At 47.7% G+C, this 20,084-nt stretch overlaps 1 protein-coding gene across 1 annotated transcript in view; it reads left to right on the forward strand.

Moving 5' to 3' along the window:
* LOC103826099 (kinesin-like protein KIF2A) overlaps positions 1-20,084 on the forward strand; it is a 183,163-nt gene that overhangs the window by 75,083 nt on the left and 87,996 nt on the right. The window contains 2 exon segments of the mRNA XM_050986461.1: positions 16,948-17,070; positions 17,633-17,733. Coding sequence (XP_050842418.1) covers positions 16,948-17,070; positions 17,633-17,733 — 224 coding nt within the window.

Here is a 20,084-nt window from a genome sequence, read left to right on the forward strand (position 1 = left end):
CGGTGCCCGTCCCGCATCAGCGAACTGGGGAAAAACCCTTCGTGCCACGACTTCCGGGTCCTGCATCATCACTGCGCGTCTCCTACGTCTGCCTACGGTCTGCTTGGAGCTCTGCAGCTGCTCCGAGCTTTACTGCCCCGCATCTGACATGGGCGCTCTATTCTGAGAGCCCTTCCCGGACGTCTCGCGAGTCCCGCTTCTCGCGTGCGTCTTCGACACCGCCTTGTCTGAAACCGCCGCCGCTGCCGGCATCGCGCCTACGCAAACCGCGTCTGTTCCCGTGCCTCCCATTACCTCCGTGCTCAGCTTCGCTTTTTTTTTTTTTTTTTTGCTGCGATAGGGCCGTGCGCGCTATCGCCTCCTCTGCTGCTGTGTCTGCGACTCCCCCCCGCTGCCCCCGTGGCCCCCCCGCCAGCCTCTGCAACCCCCGCGGCCGTCTCTGTGGCTCCCCCGGGCTGCTGGCTGGCCGGCGCCACCGTGGCACGGGTTCGCCAGTCGCCGAGAAGCAGCTCTCCCCCGGGTCCCGCGACCCCCTCCGCCCTCCTCCCCTGAGTCCGTGTCAGAGGACCCTGAAGGTTCTGGGGATTTTGTGCGTTTTGGGGACCCATGAGACTTTAGAAATGATGCCAATTCCTCCCACATCTGTTTGGTTGGGTTTGTTTCTGACCCTCCCTGCCGCCTGCTGAGGGCAGGGCAATTCCCCTTCCCCCATCTTTGGGAGAATATTTCCTGCCTGCTGATATCTGGCAGACCCCTGCGGAATTCCGTGAAATTGCCTCTAGCATTACCCTTGCTGGGGATAAAAGTTTCAAGGCCGTTTTACCTTCTTTCAGAGATTTTCACAAAGTGTGTGGCTGCCAGACCTTCTAAGGCTGACAAAATCCTTAACTGTTCCTGAGAGCATGTACCCCCCATGTTCTCAAATCTCAACATTCTTACCAAAAGCTGAATCCTTTGCAAGGTCGGTCTGGAGGTCGCCCTGGTCACTGGACCCTCTGCCAGATCTGGATGTGAATCTGTTCGGCAGAAGTTGGATCTCGGATCTTCTGTCTGGATATTTTTTTTTTTTTTTTTCCGTTTTTTTTTTTTTTTTCTTATTTTTTTTTCTTGTTGGGAGTGCCTGCTTCTTTTCCTTGTCCTTTTTTTTTTTTTTCTTCACGGGGCTGTTTCAGCGGCTGAGTTCGGTGGCGTGGCTGCCTGCCAACTGCCACTGGGTGCTCTCTTGCTGCCCACCTCTTGCAGCCGTCTCTCTTCCACCCATCGGTTGTCTCTTGCCGCCCAGCTCTTGCAGCCCACCTGGGAATGCCAAATGCCGGGTCTTTCTTGCAGCCAAGCCAGGGAACTCCAATTGCGCATCTTTCTTCGAGCTCACCCAGGGAACGCCAAGTGTGGAGTCCGGCTGTTTGTCTCTGTCCCCACACACACTTAGGCACCTTTTCTTCGGCCCACCTTTTGGTGGGCCCACCCAGGGACTGCCAGTTGCGGGGTCTCTCTCTCTCTAGCTGGTCGAGAGTGACCCCGGAGAAAAGTTCAAAAGTTTCTTTTCCCAGCCTGGTGCTTGAAGAAGGAGTCAGGGCTCTTCATTTTTCAGTTCTCAAGGTTATTTATTACATCTTATCTATAAAATTCTTTCTCCCTGTCCAGCCGAGATCCGTCAGCAGGACAGTCAGAGGCACTCCGTCCTCCCCCAGGGCGGTGTTATCTTTATATACTACAAAACTACGTGTACAATATTACAGTTATTTTCCAATACCTATCATCTACGCTAGACGTGAGTTTCTACTTTAGACCAATCTAAAAAGTGCCAACATCACCAGACAAGATGGAGGTGGAGAGAAGAATGTAGAGAAGAAGTAGCAGTATGACACGCCCCAATCCCTCCATCTTGTCACCAGAAACCCCTATACCAAAAATCCTAAAACCTACATTTACACTCTGTGAATACTTTATCCCTATACCATCTAAACTGCCGTGGCCTCTATCTCCTCATGCAAAGGTGCCAAGCTGTTCCATGGCCCACACTCGAACCCGATGGTGTTCTGGGCTGTGTGCCAGGGTCTCTGAGCCCCCTGGCAAGGGTCCCAGGAAACTCCAGACTCCCAGAGGTATGTCCTGAGTTCCGACACACGGGTACTTGTTTATTGGTATAGAATCTTGGAGTAGAGATATACATGTTAGCAGCACACACTTGTACACACTCATGGAGCTGTGCATGCTCTACTTGCACATGCTAGCACACGTGTGCTGCAGAGACACTTATCTACAGTCTCTACTAATGCACATGTGCTCACAAACACAACACTTGCTCGTATGTAGAACTTGTGTACATTAACGCAAGTATATAAATCTGTGCACACTAATATGTGTAATGTCATCAACACACATCTTGCACAGGGCTATGCTCACACTTGTGGAGCCTGTGCACGCTCACAAACACAGAGCTGTTGACAAACTTAGTCACACCTGAGAGGGAGTAATTTAATACACATGGATATAGTAATGCACATAACACATGTACACCTTGGTACTTGTATGTGCATCCAGAACTGTGCACACCTGCACACACAGGTATTGTATGTTTAGACTTACACACCTTGGTACACATGTCCCCATAGATACACCTGTATTTACCTGTAAAGCACTCCCCAGAGCTCTTCTGGGAAAAGAGTAGTAGGACATTTGTACTGCTTGTTACCACCTTGCCACTTCTAGGTAGTATTTTACTCTCTGGGCCTTTGGGGTGGGATCAGACAGTGTTGTTTTAAAGAAAGGTTAAAGAAAGACTGTTGGATTCTTGCCTCCTGCCTATTACCTTACAATGGCAGGAGGGCACAAAACTGAGCACCTTTTTGTTGTTTCGTCTTTCTTAGAGGCTTAATCCGCACGAAGGGGAGGTCATTTATTTAGATTGTGGAGATTTGGACAAGGACTTCTCTTGCAGAGAACAATTTTAGCATAACAAGTATGTAAAAAAATTTGGCCTATCTCTTTTATAAGGAAAAGGGGTTTCTCTTTTGAAATGAATACAAACTAAAACCAGAGAGAAAGGTACTGAAAAGAGAGAGAACAAGGCATAGACTGGCTGTCCCCTGTTCTCAGAATGATGAAAGAAAATACTGAGGCACTTTCCAGTAGATGAGACTGAAGGCTTTGAAATGAAGAGGTGCTAAATTTTCAGATTCTCAGTGTTCCCATGGCATATATTAATACGTCTCATCCTGTGCCTCTATTCTTTTAAGGCTAAGTATAGATTTGTTGCATCTTCTCTGAAGAGGGCAATACAAAAACCAAACCCAAGTCCCCTTCCCCCAGCTGCTTAAATAAGAAGCTATCTTTCCTCTCTTGTTAGGCAAAATTCAAAAGGATTTCTGATATAATGAACAGCATTTAGAAATACAATCAAAAAATTCTTATTAAACTAGTTTCTGAATTGCCCAAATTATTCGATACAATCAGGCAGTGTATCAAACTTCCCACACAGAAAGAACAGCTCAGCTCTTTCTGATATCATTAAGATGTCACGTCATTAACAACATTTCTGTGCAAAGTTTCCACAAGGTATTTGGAAACTGCTTTCTCTGGAAGGCTTTGTAAGTTTGTAAATGAAACAATTTCAAATGCACTAATGAATGCAGAATGTTAGTAGAGGTTTCCTAACTTATCTCATAACTTTAATTTCAATTGGATCTGCATATAAAACTGTTGCTATTGAGTAAGAAAGTGGCACAGACTCCAAGCAGGCTGATTTGCACAACAGCAGCTTTAATGTGAAAAACTCTTCTCTTTTTATAGACAGTTCCAATACAATCCACTTGATTGGCTAATTACAAAAACACTTTTCTCAGAAACAGTCTTGAGAAAAACAGAAAAACAGAGTAGGAAAACACCACCTGCAGGTTATTTATACTAACAAGTTACCATCATTTCTCTACTACTCCCTAAAAAGTCTCACAAGTTCACTGTGAGAAAACTAATCTCGTTTTCTCACTCTCTGGCCAGGCTGTCACATCCACAGGTCCCCTTTTTTGTTTAAAGATGGAGGTGGTGTTTGTAATCCTCTGCAGGGCCCCTTGCAGGAAGGAGAACAAACACTGCTCCAGAGGTTCCTCAATCGGACGCCAATTAAAAAGGATCAGAGCGATCGGATCTTGTGATTCCCTCTTACAAGAAATGTGCTATCTAATCCTAAATCATTTACTTATTCTAATACAATCTCAATAGTAAATCTAATCTAGTAACTACTTATTATTGATTTGTTCAAAACTGACGGTCTTAGCCTGTCAACAGTCCTTTTTCAGAAGCAGGATGAAATGTTCACTCCCCACTCATGGAGGGGCCATCTGATTGTTGGTCGTCATCTTGATCATTATTCGGAGGTTGCCTGTTGGCCACATTCTGGTTTTGGTGTTTTAATTTAGGGCAGACACACCTTGCAGGTACCCATCTGTCCTGGTTTAGGGCAAATTTGGGAGAAAACCTCCAAAAGGGGGCCCCTCCAGAAAGCAAACCCACATGGCCCCTCCCCCCAACTGGTTCGGGATGGATTCCTCAGAGAGAAGTGGAAAGAACCTGTTTATTTAACAGGCACAGCACCCCCCAGCACACAAAATTAACAATACTGGATGACAGCAGTCTTTCACTGCTCTGAAAAAGATGAAAAGATGACAAATTAGGAAAGTCTCTCCTGGGGGTGGTCACTCTGTTATCAGTCCCTCCGGCGCTGGGGTAGCTGCTGCAGGCCACAGGGTGCAAACTCTCAGTGTTTCCCAGATCCCAGTCTGGAGCAGGTTCGAGTTGGTCCAAAAAGGAAAGGAGAAACAGTCCAGGAAAAAATTTGGACTGTTTAGCTAAACTAATGAGCAGAAGCAAAAAGCAAGAGCGAGAAGAAGCAAAGCAGAAGCAAGAGCAAGAGCAAAGTGAAAAGCCAGGCAAAAAGCAAAAGCAGCACTTTGTACTATACACTCAGTGTGTCCCGCCAGCTGTGGGGGAAAGGCTGATAGCAAAACCAAAACAAAACTTTCACTCTTCAGAGCCAGTCTTGAAGGCACAGAACATAATATCCAGCATAAACAGCACACACGAATGGGGAAACAAGCATCATAACGTCACCCTAAGAAACCATCACACTCTGTGGAAACACATGCATACCCGCGACCACAAGTGACAAGGTCGTACGGGCCTTCCCACGTATTAAGGGTTAGATCCCGTATCCGGACCTTTGCTCGAGGCAGGTGCATCTCATCTGAAGAATGCAATGAGAGAAAATGATTTAGAATGACAGGATTCTCTGAGTTCTGTGGCACTGTAAGATGGTTGATTTGATATAGAGACGTTTCCAATTGACTATGTGGCCTTTCTCCAGGCATTCCCCTTTTCTGCTTGACTAGAACACACTTCAAGGTACCATGAGCGTGTACAACAATGGCCTGGCCCACTGGAGAGTGCGGGATACCAAGCCTGTGTGAGACTCCCCATAAGTGCAAAAACTGCTGTGTCTTCTGCAAGACATAGGTGGGGTCATTGTCAGTTTTCACAGAAGAAGGTATTCCCAAGATTGCAAAAGCCATCCTCCAATGGGCAATCACATCGCAATTCTTTTCTCCAGTTAGAGCAGAGGCCCATATGGTGGAAGAAAATGCGTCGATAGACACGTGCACATACTTGAGTCGGCCAAATTCAGCTATGTGACTGACATCTGTTTGCTAAAGCTGCAAGGCCTTAAGGCCTGTGGGGTTCACCCCCGCTGGTAGAGGTGCAGCAAATCCGTGACAGTCAGCACAAGAACCAACAATGGCATGAGCCTCAGTTGGCGTCAAATGTAACTGTTTCTGCAAAATATGTGCACTTTGATGGAAAAAATCATGCGACGCCTTGGCTTGTGCAATCTTGTCAGGCTGAGGTGCTACCCATGCAGGGTTAGCCAGCCTATCAGCCCTGGCATTACCTTCCATTATGAAACTCAGCAAATTGGTGTGACTCTGAATGTGCAAGATGTAATACGGATGGACTCAGGCTTGAATTGCACTCCACAAGGCTTTCAATAGCTGAAACAAAACTGCATTATTGACTTCCTTCTAAAGTGAATAATCCAAACGCTTGGTTATGTCTGCGACATAGGCAGAATCAGTAACCAAGTTCAGAGGCACCTGATAAAATTTCTGGAATGCTATGGCAGTGGCCTTTAACTCAACCAGTTGGGCTGAGCCTGACTCATGGCTCTCCACTGTCTGCCATTCATAATAATCCTTCCAAGTAACAGTGGCCTTCCCTTTTTTCCCAGAACCGTCAGTGAAGACAGTGGACCCTTGCACTGGCACCCGGCTGCTCTTTGGCCGCAATGACAAACCCGTTGTCTTTGCCAGCTGCAGTAACTTATGACTGGGCATATGATAGGCAATGTGCCCTGAAAAGTTCTGCAGCACACTTTGCAAAGGAGCGCTGTTAGCAAGGCTCCATTCAAAATCTTCCTGTTTCACTGGAAGAATGATCATTGTAGGATCGGCTGCCATCAATTGCAAACACGATTGACGGCATTTGATTATCAAATGAGCAATCAGCTCAAATAATGAGGGTGCTGTCTTTTTCAGCTGATGAGGCAAAAAGACCCATTCCAAAACGTGCAAGAGATCTGACGACTTGTCACTCCATTGGCCAATGAGACCCGTAGGATGGAAATCTGGATTGGTAATGAAGACAGTGATATCAATGGAAGGATCTATTTGATGAACCTGATGAGCAGAAACAGCCCTTTGGACCTCCTCCCGCACCTGTCGCGCTGCAGGAGTCAATTCCCAAGGGGACCTCAGGTCAGGGTCCCCCTTTAGAGTGTCACACCACAGGGACACTTGTGTTCCGGTCAGTCCCAAGTAAGGATGCAACCAGCTGATGACACCCATCAATTTCTGGGCATCATTCAAGGTCCAAATAGAATCCGAGAATTGCACCTCCTGATGCTGAATGGTTTGGTCGAGAATTTTGACCCCCAGATACTTGCAGGTGGGGTGCTGCGAACCTTCTCTGGGGCTACCTACAGCCCAGAAGAACGCATAGCAGCAAACAGCTGAGGCTGTATCCTCAGCAACTCATCCTGGGTGGGTGCTGCCACCAGAATGTCATCCATATAATGATAACAACATGCATCATGAAACTGCTCACGGACTCTGGACAAGGCCCAAGCCACATACCACTGACAAATAGCCGGGCTATTGTGACAGCCCTGTGGAAAAGCCTTCCATTGATATCTCTGCGCAGGTTCGGCATTGTTGACTGAAGGCACTGTGAAGGCAAACTGGTTTGTCATCAGGATGCAATGGAATTGTGAAAAAGCAATCCTTCAGATCAGTGATCAAGATCTCCCATCCCGCATGGATCATGGTGGGTGAGGGCATACCAGGCTGCAACGCCCCCATGCTTTCCATCACTGCATTAATTTTCCGGAGGTCTTGTAACAACCTCCATTTCCCAGATTTTTTCTTTATCACAAAGACGGGAGTATTCCAGGGACTCGTAGAAGGCTCAATGTGTCCCTGCTGCAGTTGTTCCTAAACCAATTCACAAAGGGCAACCAGTTTCTCTTCTGTCAGGGGCCACTGATGAACCCAAATGGGTTTGTCCACCAGCCACCATAAAGGCAGCAGAGGATATCTTTCGCCCTTCAACGCAGTGGCCCCAATTAAAAATCCGTCCCAATTTGCACCCTCCAGGCAGCCAATACATCCTGCTCCCATAGATTGATCGGGATTGGAATTACATAGAGTCAAACTGCAGCCACCTGCCCATTTGTGTTGCTGATGAGCACGAACCATTGGCTCATCAAGGTACGTGCTGGACCCCCTACAATGGGCGATCCCACGGGAGCCAAAGGCTGCGCAGGAGGCCATGCAGAGAGGGAGATGACTTTCACGTCCGCCCCCATATCAATCAAACCTTGAAGCTCAATCATCGGTGGGAGGGCACCCGGTAGAGTCAGGGTATATACCACCTGGGGTCACTGAGCAGAAATGTTTGCAGACCAGAGGGCTTGTGGCAGTCCCGTGGATCCGAAGCCACCACTCCCATGAGTCTGCAGGTCTGTCCTAGGGACACATGACTCAAAAAGCACAAGTTGAGCAATCTGAGTCCCTGCTGGAATAGTGCTGGGGGGGGGAGGGCGTGAAAACTGGCAAAAAATCAGACCTGAAAAGTCAGAGTCAATGACCCTTGGGTGAACATAGATTCCTTGGAGGGTGACACTAGATTTCCCCACAAGCAGTGTGCTCAGTCCCTGTCCCAAAGGTCCAAGCACGTCCAAAGGAACCTTATGTTCACAACAGTATTCTAAGATGGCTTCACCGGTGGTACATACATCCACGCCAGCGGAGCCATGGGTGATGCCTCTGAGCTGGCTGGGCAAACTTGAGCTGGAGCTGTGCTCTGAGGAATCACTTGTGTCAGTGCGCAATTCCCCTGTGTACTCTTCTTGCCGTTTCCCAGGCCTGCCAAAGGCTGGCCATTAGCATGAAATTTAGCCTTGCATTGGTGTGCATAATGACCTGCACTTAGGCATCTAGCACACAAGAAGGCGGCACCCATCCCCGTTGGTTTGGGTGTTCCCTGCTTTTTCTTGCCCTTTTATTTGTTCCTCTTCTATTGTCCGCCCCCTAAGAGTACCTGGCCTGGCCATGTAGCAACCGCCAGAGTGGATACACTGTTGTCTACAGCACCTGTCTTGGCACATGCATCAACCATGTCTGCCACTAATGGGTCACTTGGAAGAGCATGTATGATCTTCCAGCACTCACTGTTCGAGTTAAACGGAGCCAACTGCTTGTATAAAATTTGCCTTTAGGCATCATCCTCAACTCGTTTCTCCAGGGCAACTGCAAGCTTCTCGGCAAACGGCAAAAAAAGGCTCACCTGCCTCTTGAACTATTGTAAATTGTGGTCTGGGGGAGGCCGTCTCAATAGTTTTCAACAATGCATTAAATCCTACCCTTTGACACTGCTCAAGAACAGCAGAGTCCCAGGTAGCCTGAAAATCAGGATTCTAAAAGGCCTACTCTCCAAGGAGAGCATCCACCCCGACGCCATACCTAGGGTCACCCTGAGGCAGAAGCCTGTTGCTTGCTGCAACCTTTGCAGCAGCCTGCATCCAGTACTTTAAAAAAACCTCATATTGCACAGGCTGGAACAGTGCCTGAGCAATATGTCTAATATGAAATGGAGCAAGAAGGTCCATGTTTATCACTCTGAAAACCCTCATGACTTGCACAGAGCCGAGGCCATGTTTCGCAGCCTGGTCTCTCAAATCCTGGATCACCCGCCAGGCAATCACAACACGCCTGTCAGCGTGTCCTGAATTTGGGACAGGCTTATACACAGGAAGAGCTTGCACCTGGCCCTGAGGTAGAACATGGTCCTCCTGAACCAGCCGTGCCCCTCCTTCAGATGCCGGACAAGCTTTATGACTGACACCTGTGGCCCCTCCCCCCGAGGCAAGTGTGGTGTCATCACCTGTACACCAGGCCTTCCCGCTCTGTCCAACGGATCCCCATTCCCAGCTTCTGAAGCTCGTGTCTTAACTGCTGTCCCCAAAGCTGTGGGGATTCTGGGGGTGTACGGTCACCCGACAGGGAGGCAAAGTCCAGAGGTTACGCGCAGACGATGATTCCACCTCTCGGTGCCGGTGGTCTACCACCAGGGCGTGCCCCTACCAGGGGATTGGCCGTTGGCAGTCATTGCTGTCCGTGTCCCCATCTAGGGATGGGGAGGACAGCCAGTGTGTAGCAGGGGGTGGTGGGTTGGCTAAAGGGTTCGGACTCAAGAGGCCGAGCACGGGCTGCGAGACCGAAGGGCTAGTTACAAGTCCAGATGCAGGGGCGCTGGCTGCTGGCTGTGCCGTGGCTAGGGGCCCAGCCACGGATGGCTCAGCTGGAGGTGGGGCAGTGGGTGGTGCCGCCGCAGCCAGTGGTACTATTGCCGCTGCTGCAGAATACACTGGCAGAAGTGTAAAAGACATTAAGTCAGCCAAGCCAGCCGCCGCTCTGGGAGGAGGAGGAGTCAGTTGCTCCGCAACCAAAGGTGGGGGAATGAAAGGGGACGCAGCCCCCACAATGTGATTTACTGTATGGAGAGACGGTACTGCAGTGGCAGTCACAAGTCGCTGTCTCCTGCACAGGTGCCATGGAAAAGGAGGGGGAAATGGGCCAGGGGTGTGATGTCAGCTGGAACAAACACTCTCCAGCAGGCATCGATGATGGACATGGTCGGAACAGCTGCGCAAGCTCAGTGGCTGATGGCAAGGCAGCTGATGGAGCGACCAGTGCTGTGGCGACCGCTGATGCTGGAGCCAACTCCACCCTCACCCCCAGTGCGGGGGGGGATCTTGAGCTGGGAACTGCACCTCCTGCCGGCTGTGAGAGAGTCGGTCCCCGGTGTGCAGGTGGGGGAAGGGCGGGGCTGACCACCACAGCGACCTGCCAGCTGCTCTTTGCAGGAAAGTGGAGAACCAACCCACAGGCAACGGAGGGGCCGAAAGTGGCACAGGCGGAGAAGTGCCGTCTCCCAGTTGCGGCCGAGATGTGGCTATCACTCCTGGCGGCAGTGACGTTGCAGAAAGACAAGACGGTGACCTCCCAAAGACGTAGGGACCAGGACTTGATGTGGAACACAATCTCCAGATGAGAGATGGGTTCTGCAGAGAGTCCCCACGCCTCCCATCAGCCCGTGCAGAGCCAGAGAGAAGCTGGCAGCTGGAGAGAAGGTGGCAGCCACCTGGTCTGACGACCTTCCCCCCAGGGTGCCTGTACCATCCCCGCCCTCCAAACTCCCCCTCTCTGATGCACTATCCAGGGCCGGGATGGCACAGAACAGGAGTTTCCATACAGCCATAAGCTGAGGCATGGTGAAGTCCCCTCCAGAAAACTTCTCTGTGAGCCTGTGGCCCAATGCCTCCCACAGGATCAGACTAAAAGCAGCATCCAGATCCACCGGGAAATCATGAGACTTGGCCCATGTTAATAAATTGCAAAGCGAATCATCTGACACAGACAGCCCCCTAAAGGAAATCAGGTCTCTCCACATGGAAAAAAACATGTCTTCTTCTTTAGAAGCATTGTTTTCCATCGTGGAAACACTGGCATCCAACCCCAGCAAAGCACGGACTGTCTGCTGTGCCGGGGGATTTTTCCCCGCCCGCTGGTCTAAGCTACCAGGGCAAAACCGTGGACCTAGTCCCTTTCGGAAGTGGACCTAGTCCCTTTCGGAAGGACGCAGGGAAAGGTCGCCGCTACCTCTCTGGGGAAGCAGAGGGTGTCTGGATGCAGGCAGGCTGCACAGGCGCTGCAAGATCCCGGCGGAGGTCTGCCAGTGGGCCCAGTGGAGGTCCCAGGTGTCTCCGTCCGTCCTGTAATCCATGAGGGGCCAATCGGTGCAACACGTTGTTGGTCACCAGATGTCGATATCAAGTAAGAAAGCGGCACAGACTCCAAGCAGGCTGATTTGCTCAACAGCAGCTTTAATGTGAAAAACATTTTATAGACAGTTCCAATACATTCCACTTGATTGGCTAATTACAAAAACACTTTTCTTAGAAAAAGTCCATGAGAAGAACAGAAAAACAGAGTAGGAAAACACCACCTGCAGGTTGTTTATACTAAAAGTTATCCTAATTTCTCTACAACTCCCTAAAAAGTCTCATAAGTCTGCAGTGAGAAAACTAATCTTGTTTTCTCGCTCTCTGACCAGGCTGTCACATCCACACAAAACCTATTAGTAATACACAGCATCTAATTATGTGACAGTGAATAAGAAATCCCTATAAGTGTACTGTTCAAAGAGTAAATAACTAGGTTATGGTATTCTCCACCCTTTACACAGCTACACTATTATGTTTTGTTAAGGGATACTTCTTACCTTTTAACTAAAAGGGGGGCGTTGCTTGAGACCCCTATCATTGTGGAGGGCGGCTCACAGTTCATTCTAACTACAGATTCTTCTGACAGAACCTGTCTCCCTGATTAGTTAAAAGGAGAGAGAAAGAAAGAAAAGAGAGAAAAAAGAAAGAAGCAGCTTTGCCATCTTCTTGGAAAATAAAAGCAAATCATTAGCTTATACTCTCGGAGCATCAGTGGAAGCAGCTGCTGAGCTGCTCACGTGGTACTCTTGTGTTCACGTGGTTCCACGCTGGTGAACATCGCAGGGGAGTCTCCACAGCCTGATGCCCTGGGTTAGCCCTGCCGGGTGCAACTGCCCCCGGCATCCCTGACTCACTGCAGGCAGCTCCATACAGGCGAGCCCACTATGCTGGGGTCACCCCCCCAAGAGTCACCTACTGCTTGTCGTGCCGGACGCGATTGCACCCTGCACCCTAAGCTGCCACTCCCTCCCCGTCAAGCTGGCACTGTGCCTTTGAACATCCCTGCTCTGTGTCTGCTCTGCCCTACAGTGGTGTATTGCAGAGAAGCCCCTGTACAACCAGGAGTTTTGAACTCTCAGCGGTCTTCATGCAGAACATGTCCCGTGACACCCTCGCCATACTAGTGATCGCTGTGGTCCGCAAGGTCATCACACAACCAAGCCAGTCCCTGACCCTCAGCAGCGCCGTGCACATAGCGCGTCCAAATCTCTTGGTCCACAAGAGCGTGGCCCCCACTGCCGGCAGCCCACACCAGCAGACTAGAGGGTCCAGGCTCCTGGGCCTCCAACCACCGCGGTCACCCCCGTCGGGTCGGCACCATTGAAAACCACCGCGTCGGACTCCCCTGGCCTGCTACCGCCCATGCGGGCTCGCGCGGTCCTTGGCTTGGAAACCCTGTGCATTCGGGTAAAGTCGTTCCAGTCGTCGCTGGCAGCCCTCTTGTTGCCCATGGCCCTCCGTCGCCTCCAGGTGCCATCACCCATGTGGTGTCTCGATCTCACAGCTCCACAGGGGAGCCACGGCCGACCCTACGCCTTGGCCTGGGGACACCCGCACCCTGGCAGGTCACTAATCGCCAGCAGCATCACATGTAATCTCGGCACCACGGCCCTGCTGGCCTTCCCCCATCCTCACAGGGTCGGCACGTACTGGAAACCTGCAGTGCTGAGCTTGGCTGCGAACACCGCTACAGGCAGATGGCCCCTGTCCTCCTCCCTGCCCGCGGGTCAGGAGAACCGCCACGGTGGCCCTGAAAATCCCACTTGCCCTCTCCGGCAGCCCCCACCTGGGGAACCCCACACACTTGGCTTGTCCCGAGTGGTGGCCCTGCCAGTGCCCGTCACCACTTAGTCACCGCGGGCAGGTATGTGTTTTGGCTGATAAGCTCTGGAAGCTATTGCACTGCTAGTGCACCAGAAGCTCACTGTACTCAGTGCACCGCTGCTCTACGTGGGGTAGCCATGCGGTCCTTCCCCCCCCCGCTACCCGTGGGCTGGGAAAGTTACCTCAACTACCTGTCCCAACATGAGCGCCATTTCTACTGAATGGTGACTTTCGCTATCACTTTAACATTGTGGCTTTCAACTTGGAAACCTCCAAGTGCTCTTGAGCTCTTAAAAATCTTTCAATCTCACGCGTCCTGCCAGGCTGGGGGTCCCTGCTTTCGTCTTTTATGCATCCCGCCTGCTGCATTTCTGCCCTTCTTCCACACGTGTCTCGCAGGCAACAGGGCCCCCCCTTCTTCTCTTATGTGTCCCACCCTGCTTCCAACCGTCCATTATCCTGAAGCTTCAAACGATCAGAATGGAACCGTATATTACTAATGTGAAGTTCACGTTCATATACTGGAATTACAAAACTATATTCTGGCCAAAATAATTATGAGAATCTTTTACCCTATGCACACTCCCAAAACTACCTCACTCACACTTCAGGCATACACACACTTATACTCACAATCTTCTAGATCCTTCTCCTTCTTCTTTTTTGTTATATAGTCCTTTGCTTTCTCCGGGTTTACCTGCAATCACCGATGGTCCCAAGAGAAGTCATTCGATCTGCTAAAATCAGCAGGGGTGCCATTAGTCCGAAATTTCCTGGGCCTTGTGAGAAGAGACTTAATATCCCGGACAAGGCCCCATTCTCTGAGAAACGACCGCTCACTTAAAAAATTTTAAAAGGTTTATTATTGCAGAGTGGAGCGTGTCTGGGCTCGTCCGGCCTTGGTGCACTGAACCAAAGGTATCAGCTGTGGTTTTTCACCTCAGAGATGCCTTTAGCTGGCTGGCAGTTAGGCACTCAGAATGAGTCCAAGCAAAGTAGAAACTCAGTTTACCTCTAGTGGAAAAGGTTCAGGCGATGGTGAAGAGAAAGAGCGGACTCCGCTGGAGGGTTAAATCCAGAGTTTATTCCAGGGTCACAGAGTTCTGAATCTTGGTAACAACTCCAACAGAATACCGACCACATGGTTCCAGTGCCTTTTAAGCCCACAGGGAGGGGGGAGGGAGAGGACAGGTGAGCCACCAACCAGGTGGGAGGGGGAGGGTCTCAGGGGACAATGACACCTGGACAGGCCAATGACCCCAGGTCTGAAGCATCTTTTGAACTTCTGGCAATCACACAACGCCCTTACTGGAATGTGGAACTTGAAAGACAGCACTTAGAAAGAGGACAAGGGGGCAGGGGAAGGGAAGGAAGAAGTTGGCATAATATCCTATCCCTATATCCTGAGGGACAGGATATAGCTTCATACCACAACAGTTTATTAAACCTTAACAAAAATACAACAAAAGGACTACATAAGGAAAAATTGCAGGGCTGGAAACTGCCCTTATGGCTGCCTACCACATGGCTGGCTCCTCTTCAAGATGAATGCTCAGTCTTTTATGCTCCTGGGGGTCGCATCAGCCAACCCCGGCCCCTCCCAAAGTCTGTCAGTCAACTCTTCTTTGCCGTTTATTGGTGGAGACTGCTTCCTTGTAACTTGATTAGAGGGCCAGGTGTTGTCATGCTGCACCCCCCCCAGCAACAAGCTTTTCTGTTACCAGCTGCCCCATGTAAAGGGCACATGTGCATGCCTTCTTTCTACCTGTCCTAGACAACCCAGGCTGTCTGATGGCAGCAATACGGGGGGGAAGGCATCTTTGGTGAGAACAGAGGACATCTAAACTACAATAACATAATTATACATCAATAAAGCTTCTCTTATTATTCACACAATATTCATCCCTTAATTGCAAGAGCCAATAATCTCATTATCTATAACAGTTTCCATTTTCTCTCTTGCATTAAAGTTAGCTCGTACTGATGATGGTAATGATTCTTTTTCCAAATGTTAATCTACTGTCATTAACTCAGCCTAGATTCCATTCCATCTGTTTAAGCTCGTAAAACAAGTGGTTTTGTACATATATTTACGTGTTCAGACTCCTCTGGTGGATGATTAGGATCACTTTCTGCCATTTGCCCCTGGAGGTGTTTAATCAGAAATCTCATGAAAAGGGGAATTTTTTTCAAACCAGCATGGTTTAAATTTGAGATATCTTCTTGACGGGCTTTCCTCACATCCATATATGTCATCATTTGTAGTAAACAGTCTGTTTTGTATGGAATAACCTTGTAGCTTATATTTTAATAGGTCCTGTGTCACCGCAGGCCCCCAGCCGGGTAATAATTAGCATTGACTCTATGATTGCAGAAGGTTGATCTATTGCTTTATTATATCATACTATATTATACTATACTACACTATACTATACTTATTAAGAAGTTTGTGACCCTTACAGACAGTCCAATACAGCTTTGACCTAATTGGTCAATCCATCAAAACACCATCCAGTGTCCAATTAAGAAATCACCCTTTGGTAAACAAATCTCCATAATGCATTTCACATGTGCACAACAACAGGTGCAGCAAGTGGAGATAAGAATTGTTTCTCATTCTTTTCTCTGATCTTCTCACAGCCTTCCCCAGGAAAATGTCTGGGAAAGTTTGTGCCTGCTCTCTGTGGCCAGAGAACTGCTGCTACCGTCCTGTGCATCTTACTATTCACAGTTGGACTAAGTATTTGTTCTTTGTTGGCCCTATAATTAAACTTTTCTCAGCACACTGTCTTGTTTAGTGTAGTTAATTCATGCTATAAGCTAGATCTCCTATCATATTTGGGATGACCTGGAGATTTGTTTTCTCTATCCCATTTGATACGTGTTTCCATAGTTTTCTCCATTTTGCAGCGTGCTGGTCTTCATTTGGAATGTCATCTCCAGGCTACTAATCAAAAGTGTTACCTTCACTTTTGTACTCTTCTTGCAGATCTTATTAGGAACATGTACAGGAAAATGGCCATCTGAAGCAGAGCTGCTTGAAGCAACTCTGAAAAACAAAACATTCAGCTCTATCAAAGAGTCTTGCATGCATGCCACTCTCACTGCATTCACTGTGAACAGACATCACTCTGCATCTTCAGAAATTAGAGTCCATTATCACATATCATAGAATCAATAAGTTTAGCTTTCCAGAATAGTGTCAAAAAGGCTTGTTTATTCCACTTATAGATTAAACTGCACTTTGCTGCCTTTCATTTCTATCACTCTACTCATCCACATGTTGTAGGTTCAATGAGGTGGGACCGTTTTGTAACAGCTAGAGAATGTGAAACAGTGAGTCCTTTTTTAACTGGGTTTTTGTGTATAATTAAAATATAAATAAAATTTCAACGCTTTAAATTTCAAAACTGCATATCTCCAAGTACATATTTAATTTTATGCACATAATAAGTTCTATTAATTATGTAGGGGAGTGTTTAAAAATATGCACTTGTAGCATTGGTACTTATTAATTATGTTGTATTGGTGTATAACACTAGGATAAAAGAAGATGCATACTGAATGTCTTTATTAATAGATTTTTTACATGTATGGCTGCCCCCTCCCCTCAATAAATTTTTGTGTCTTGAAAGGGGCCTCTTTTTATCTTGTCATAAAGCATTTCACTATCAGATCAAAATGTTACTCTTCCATATCTAGATGAGCTTTGTGCTTTTCATTTGCAGTGGTTGGTTCTGCACACACACGGCCTACTCAGCTTCCTCAACAGTCTTCCTCTTCACAACAGAATGGTAGTTTTTCAGACATATCTCCAGTTCAAGCTGCAAAAAAGGAATTCGGACCCCCTTGTATGTAAACCATGTATTAAGGATTCATTCTGGGCAGGCATTACATGTACATTTTTTTCAATTATGTTGTCCATAAATGACAAATGTTCTATATATGCAGTTGCCTGTAGGCTTCCTCAAGAAGCTTTTTCAGAGTTCTGTGGTTAAAGAAATGTTCACTTTTGTCATAGCTGTTCTTTCTGTCGCATTTATTTTTCATTTATCTCTTCTTAACTATGACAGTGGGGTTTTTTCCATTTACCTGGGCTTTCTTTTAATTCACACCAAGAGATCACATGTATCCAAATATCATCACATCCAAATATTTTTTGAGGGTCATTGCTATATTTTTGGTTCTGTGATGATTGTCCCATTAGTATGGCTTTTTTTCATTCATTTATTATACACATTTTAGAAATTAAATTGCTGTAATTATTTTGTCCTAACACTGATATGCTTGAAAAGTTACTTGATATAAATGAATGCATTTTAATTATTCATAAATAATAGAACTGAAATATTATGGTATAAATACTAAATTCATGCAACATTAAAAATACTTTTCAATTATATTTTCTTTAAGCACGTAGAAAGTCCAATTGTGTAAAAGAGGTTGAAAAACTGCAAGAGAAACGTGAAAAAAGAAGATTACAGCAGCAGGAACTTAGAGAAAAAAGAGCTCAGGTTAGTATTTTTAGCTCAGATGGAAAATGTATATCAGGAAAAGAAATTGCTTGCAAAATTATGTGCTGTTTTCAGTCTTCAACAATTTTTATGAACTATAATGATCTTCAATTTAAATGCTTTCATTCTGTATGTGGTTTCAATAAGTATTTTGGTACATGGTTGCATTGCTTTGATAACTATTCATTTAGTTGGTTTTCCCCCTGTTTTCTTTCCTACAGAAATAATTGCTTACAATTTCTTAGCATTCTGTGTTTTATTTAAAAATGAGGTCCTGATGACAGCTATTGCTTAAGGAAAATATATTAATGAAAATAATCAAGTATTTGGCATTTAAATAGGGCTGTTATTCTACAGGAGACATTAATAGAATCATATCATGGTTAAAGTTAGAAAAGGCCTTTAAGATCACCAAGTCTAACCATCAACCTAGCACCACTGTGTTCACCACTAAACCATGCCCCCAAGTTCCACATCCACATGTTTTATGAACACTTCCAGGGATGGTGATTCTAAAACTTCCCTGGGCAGCATGTTCAAATGCTTGACAACCCTTTCTGTGAAACATGTTTTGAGGCCATTTTCTCTTGTCTTGTCACTTGTTACTTGGGAGAAGAGGCCAATGCCCACCTCACCACAACCTCCTGTCAGAGAGTTGTAGAGAGCAATAAAGTCCCTTGAGCCTTCTTTTTTCCACACTGAGGTCCCCCCATCACCCTCATCTGCTCCTTATCAGGCTTTTGCTCTAGACCCTTCCCCATCTCTGTTGCCCTTCTCTGGACACACTCCAGCACCTCAATGTCTTTATTGTTGTGAGTGACCCAAAACTGAACACAGGATTCCAAGTGCAGCCTCACCAGTGCCAAGTACAGGGAGATGGTCACTGCCCTGGTCCTCTTGGCCACACTATTGCTGAGACAAGCCAGGATGCCATTGGCCTTCTTGGCCACCTGGGCACATGCTGGCTCATGTTCAGTTGCTGTTGACCAGCACCCCCAGGTCCTTTTCACAGAATGGGTAAGGTTGGAAGGGACCACAATGGGGTCTTCTGGTTCAACCTCCCACTCAAGCAGGGTTATCCCAGAGCACATTACACAGGATTGCATTCAGGTGGTTCTTGAATATTTCCAGTGAGGGAGACTCTACAACTGCTCTGGGCAATCTGTTCCTGTGCACGGTCACCTGCACAGTAAAGAAGTTCTTCCTCATGTTCAGATGGAATTTCCTGGACATCAGTTTCTGCCCATTGTGTCTTGTCCTATTGCTTGGCACCACCAAGAAGAGCCTGACTCCAGCCTCTTGGCACCCACCCTTTAGATACTTATATACATTGATGAGGTCCCCTCTCAGTCATCTCTTTTTGAGGCTGAACAGGCCCAACTCTCTCAGCCTTTCATCATAAAAGAGATTATCCAGACCCGTGATCAACTTAGTAATTCTCTGCTGGACCCGCTCCAGGATCTCCATGTCCCTCTTGTACTTAGGAGCCCAGAACTGGACACAGCACTCTAGATGTGGCCTCATTAGGGCTGATGGCAGCAAGCTCAGTGCTGTGGTTGGTACACCTAAAGGACTGGATGTCATCCAGAGGGACCTGGACAAGCTCAAGAAGTGGGAACATGGGAATCTCATGAGATTTAACAAGACCAAGTGCAAGGTGCTGCATCTGGGTTGGGGCAACCCCCAGTATCAATCCAGGCTTGGGGATGAACTGATTGAGAGCTGCCCTGATGAGAAGGATTGGGGGGTGCTGGTGGATGAGAGGTTAGACATGAGCTTACAATGTGTGCTGGCAGCCCAGAAAGCCAACCATGTCCTGGGCTGCATCAGAAGCATGGCCAGCAGGTTGAGGGAGGTGATTCTGCCCCTTTGCTCTGGTGAGACCCCACCTTGAGTACTGCATCCAACTCTGGGGTCCCCAAGACAGGAAGGACATTGACCTGTTGGAGCAAGTCCAGACGAGGTCACCAAGTTGATTAAGAGAATGGAGCACCTCTCCTATTAGGAAAGGCTGAGAGAATTTGGTTTGTTTAGCTTGGAGAGAAGTCTCTGGAATGACCTAATTGCGGCCTTCCAGTACCTGAAGGGCACGTACAAGAAAGATGGAGAGGGACTTTTTACAAGAGCATGGAGTGACAGGACAAGGGAGAATGGCTTTAAACTGAGAGTAGGTTTAGACTAGATATTAGGAAGAAATTCTTGACTGTGAGGGTGGTGAGGCACTGGAACAGGTTGCCCAGAAGACTTGTGGATGCTCCATCTCTCAATGTGTTCAAGGCCAGGCTGGATGGAGCTCTGATCAACCTGGTCTAGTGAAAGGAGTCTCTATCCTTGGCAGGGGGGTTGGAACT

Source organism: Serinus canaria, chromosome W (assembly GCF_022539315.1).
Source record: "Serinus canaria isolate serCan28SL12 chromosome W, serCan2020, whole genome shotgun sequence".
NCBI classification, from domain to species: domain Eukaryota; kingdom Metazoa; phylum Chordata; class Aves; order Passeriformes; family Fringillidae; genus Serinus; species Serinus canaria.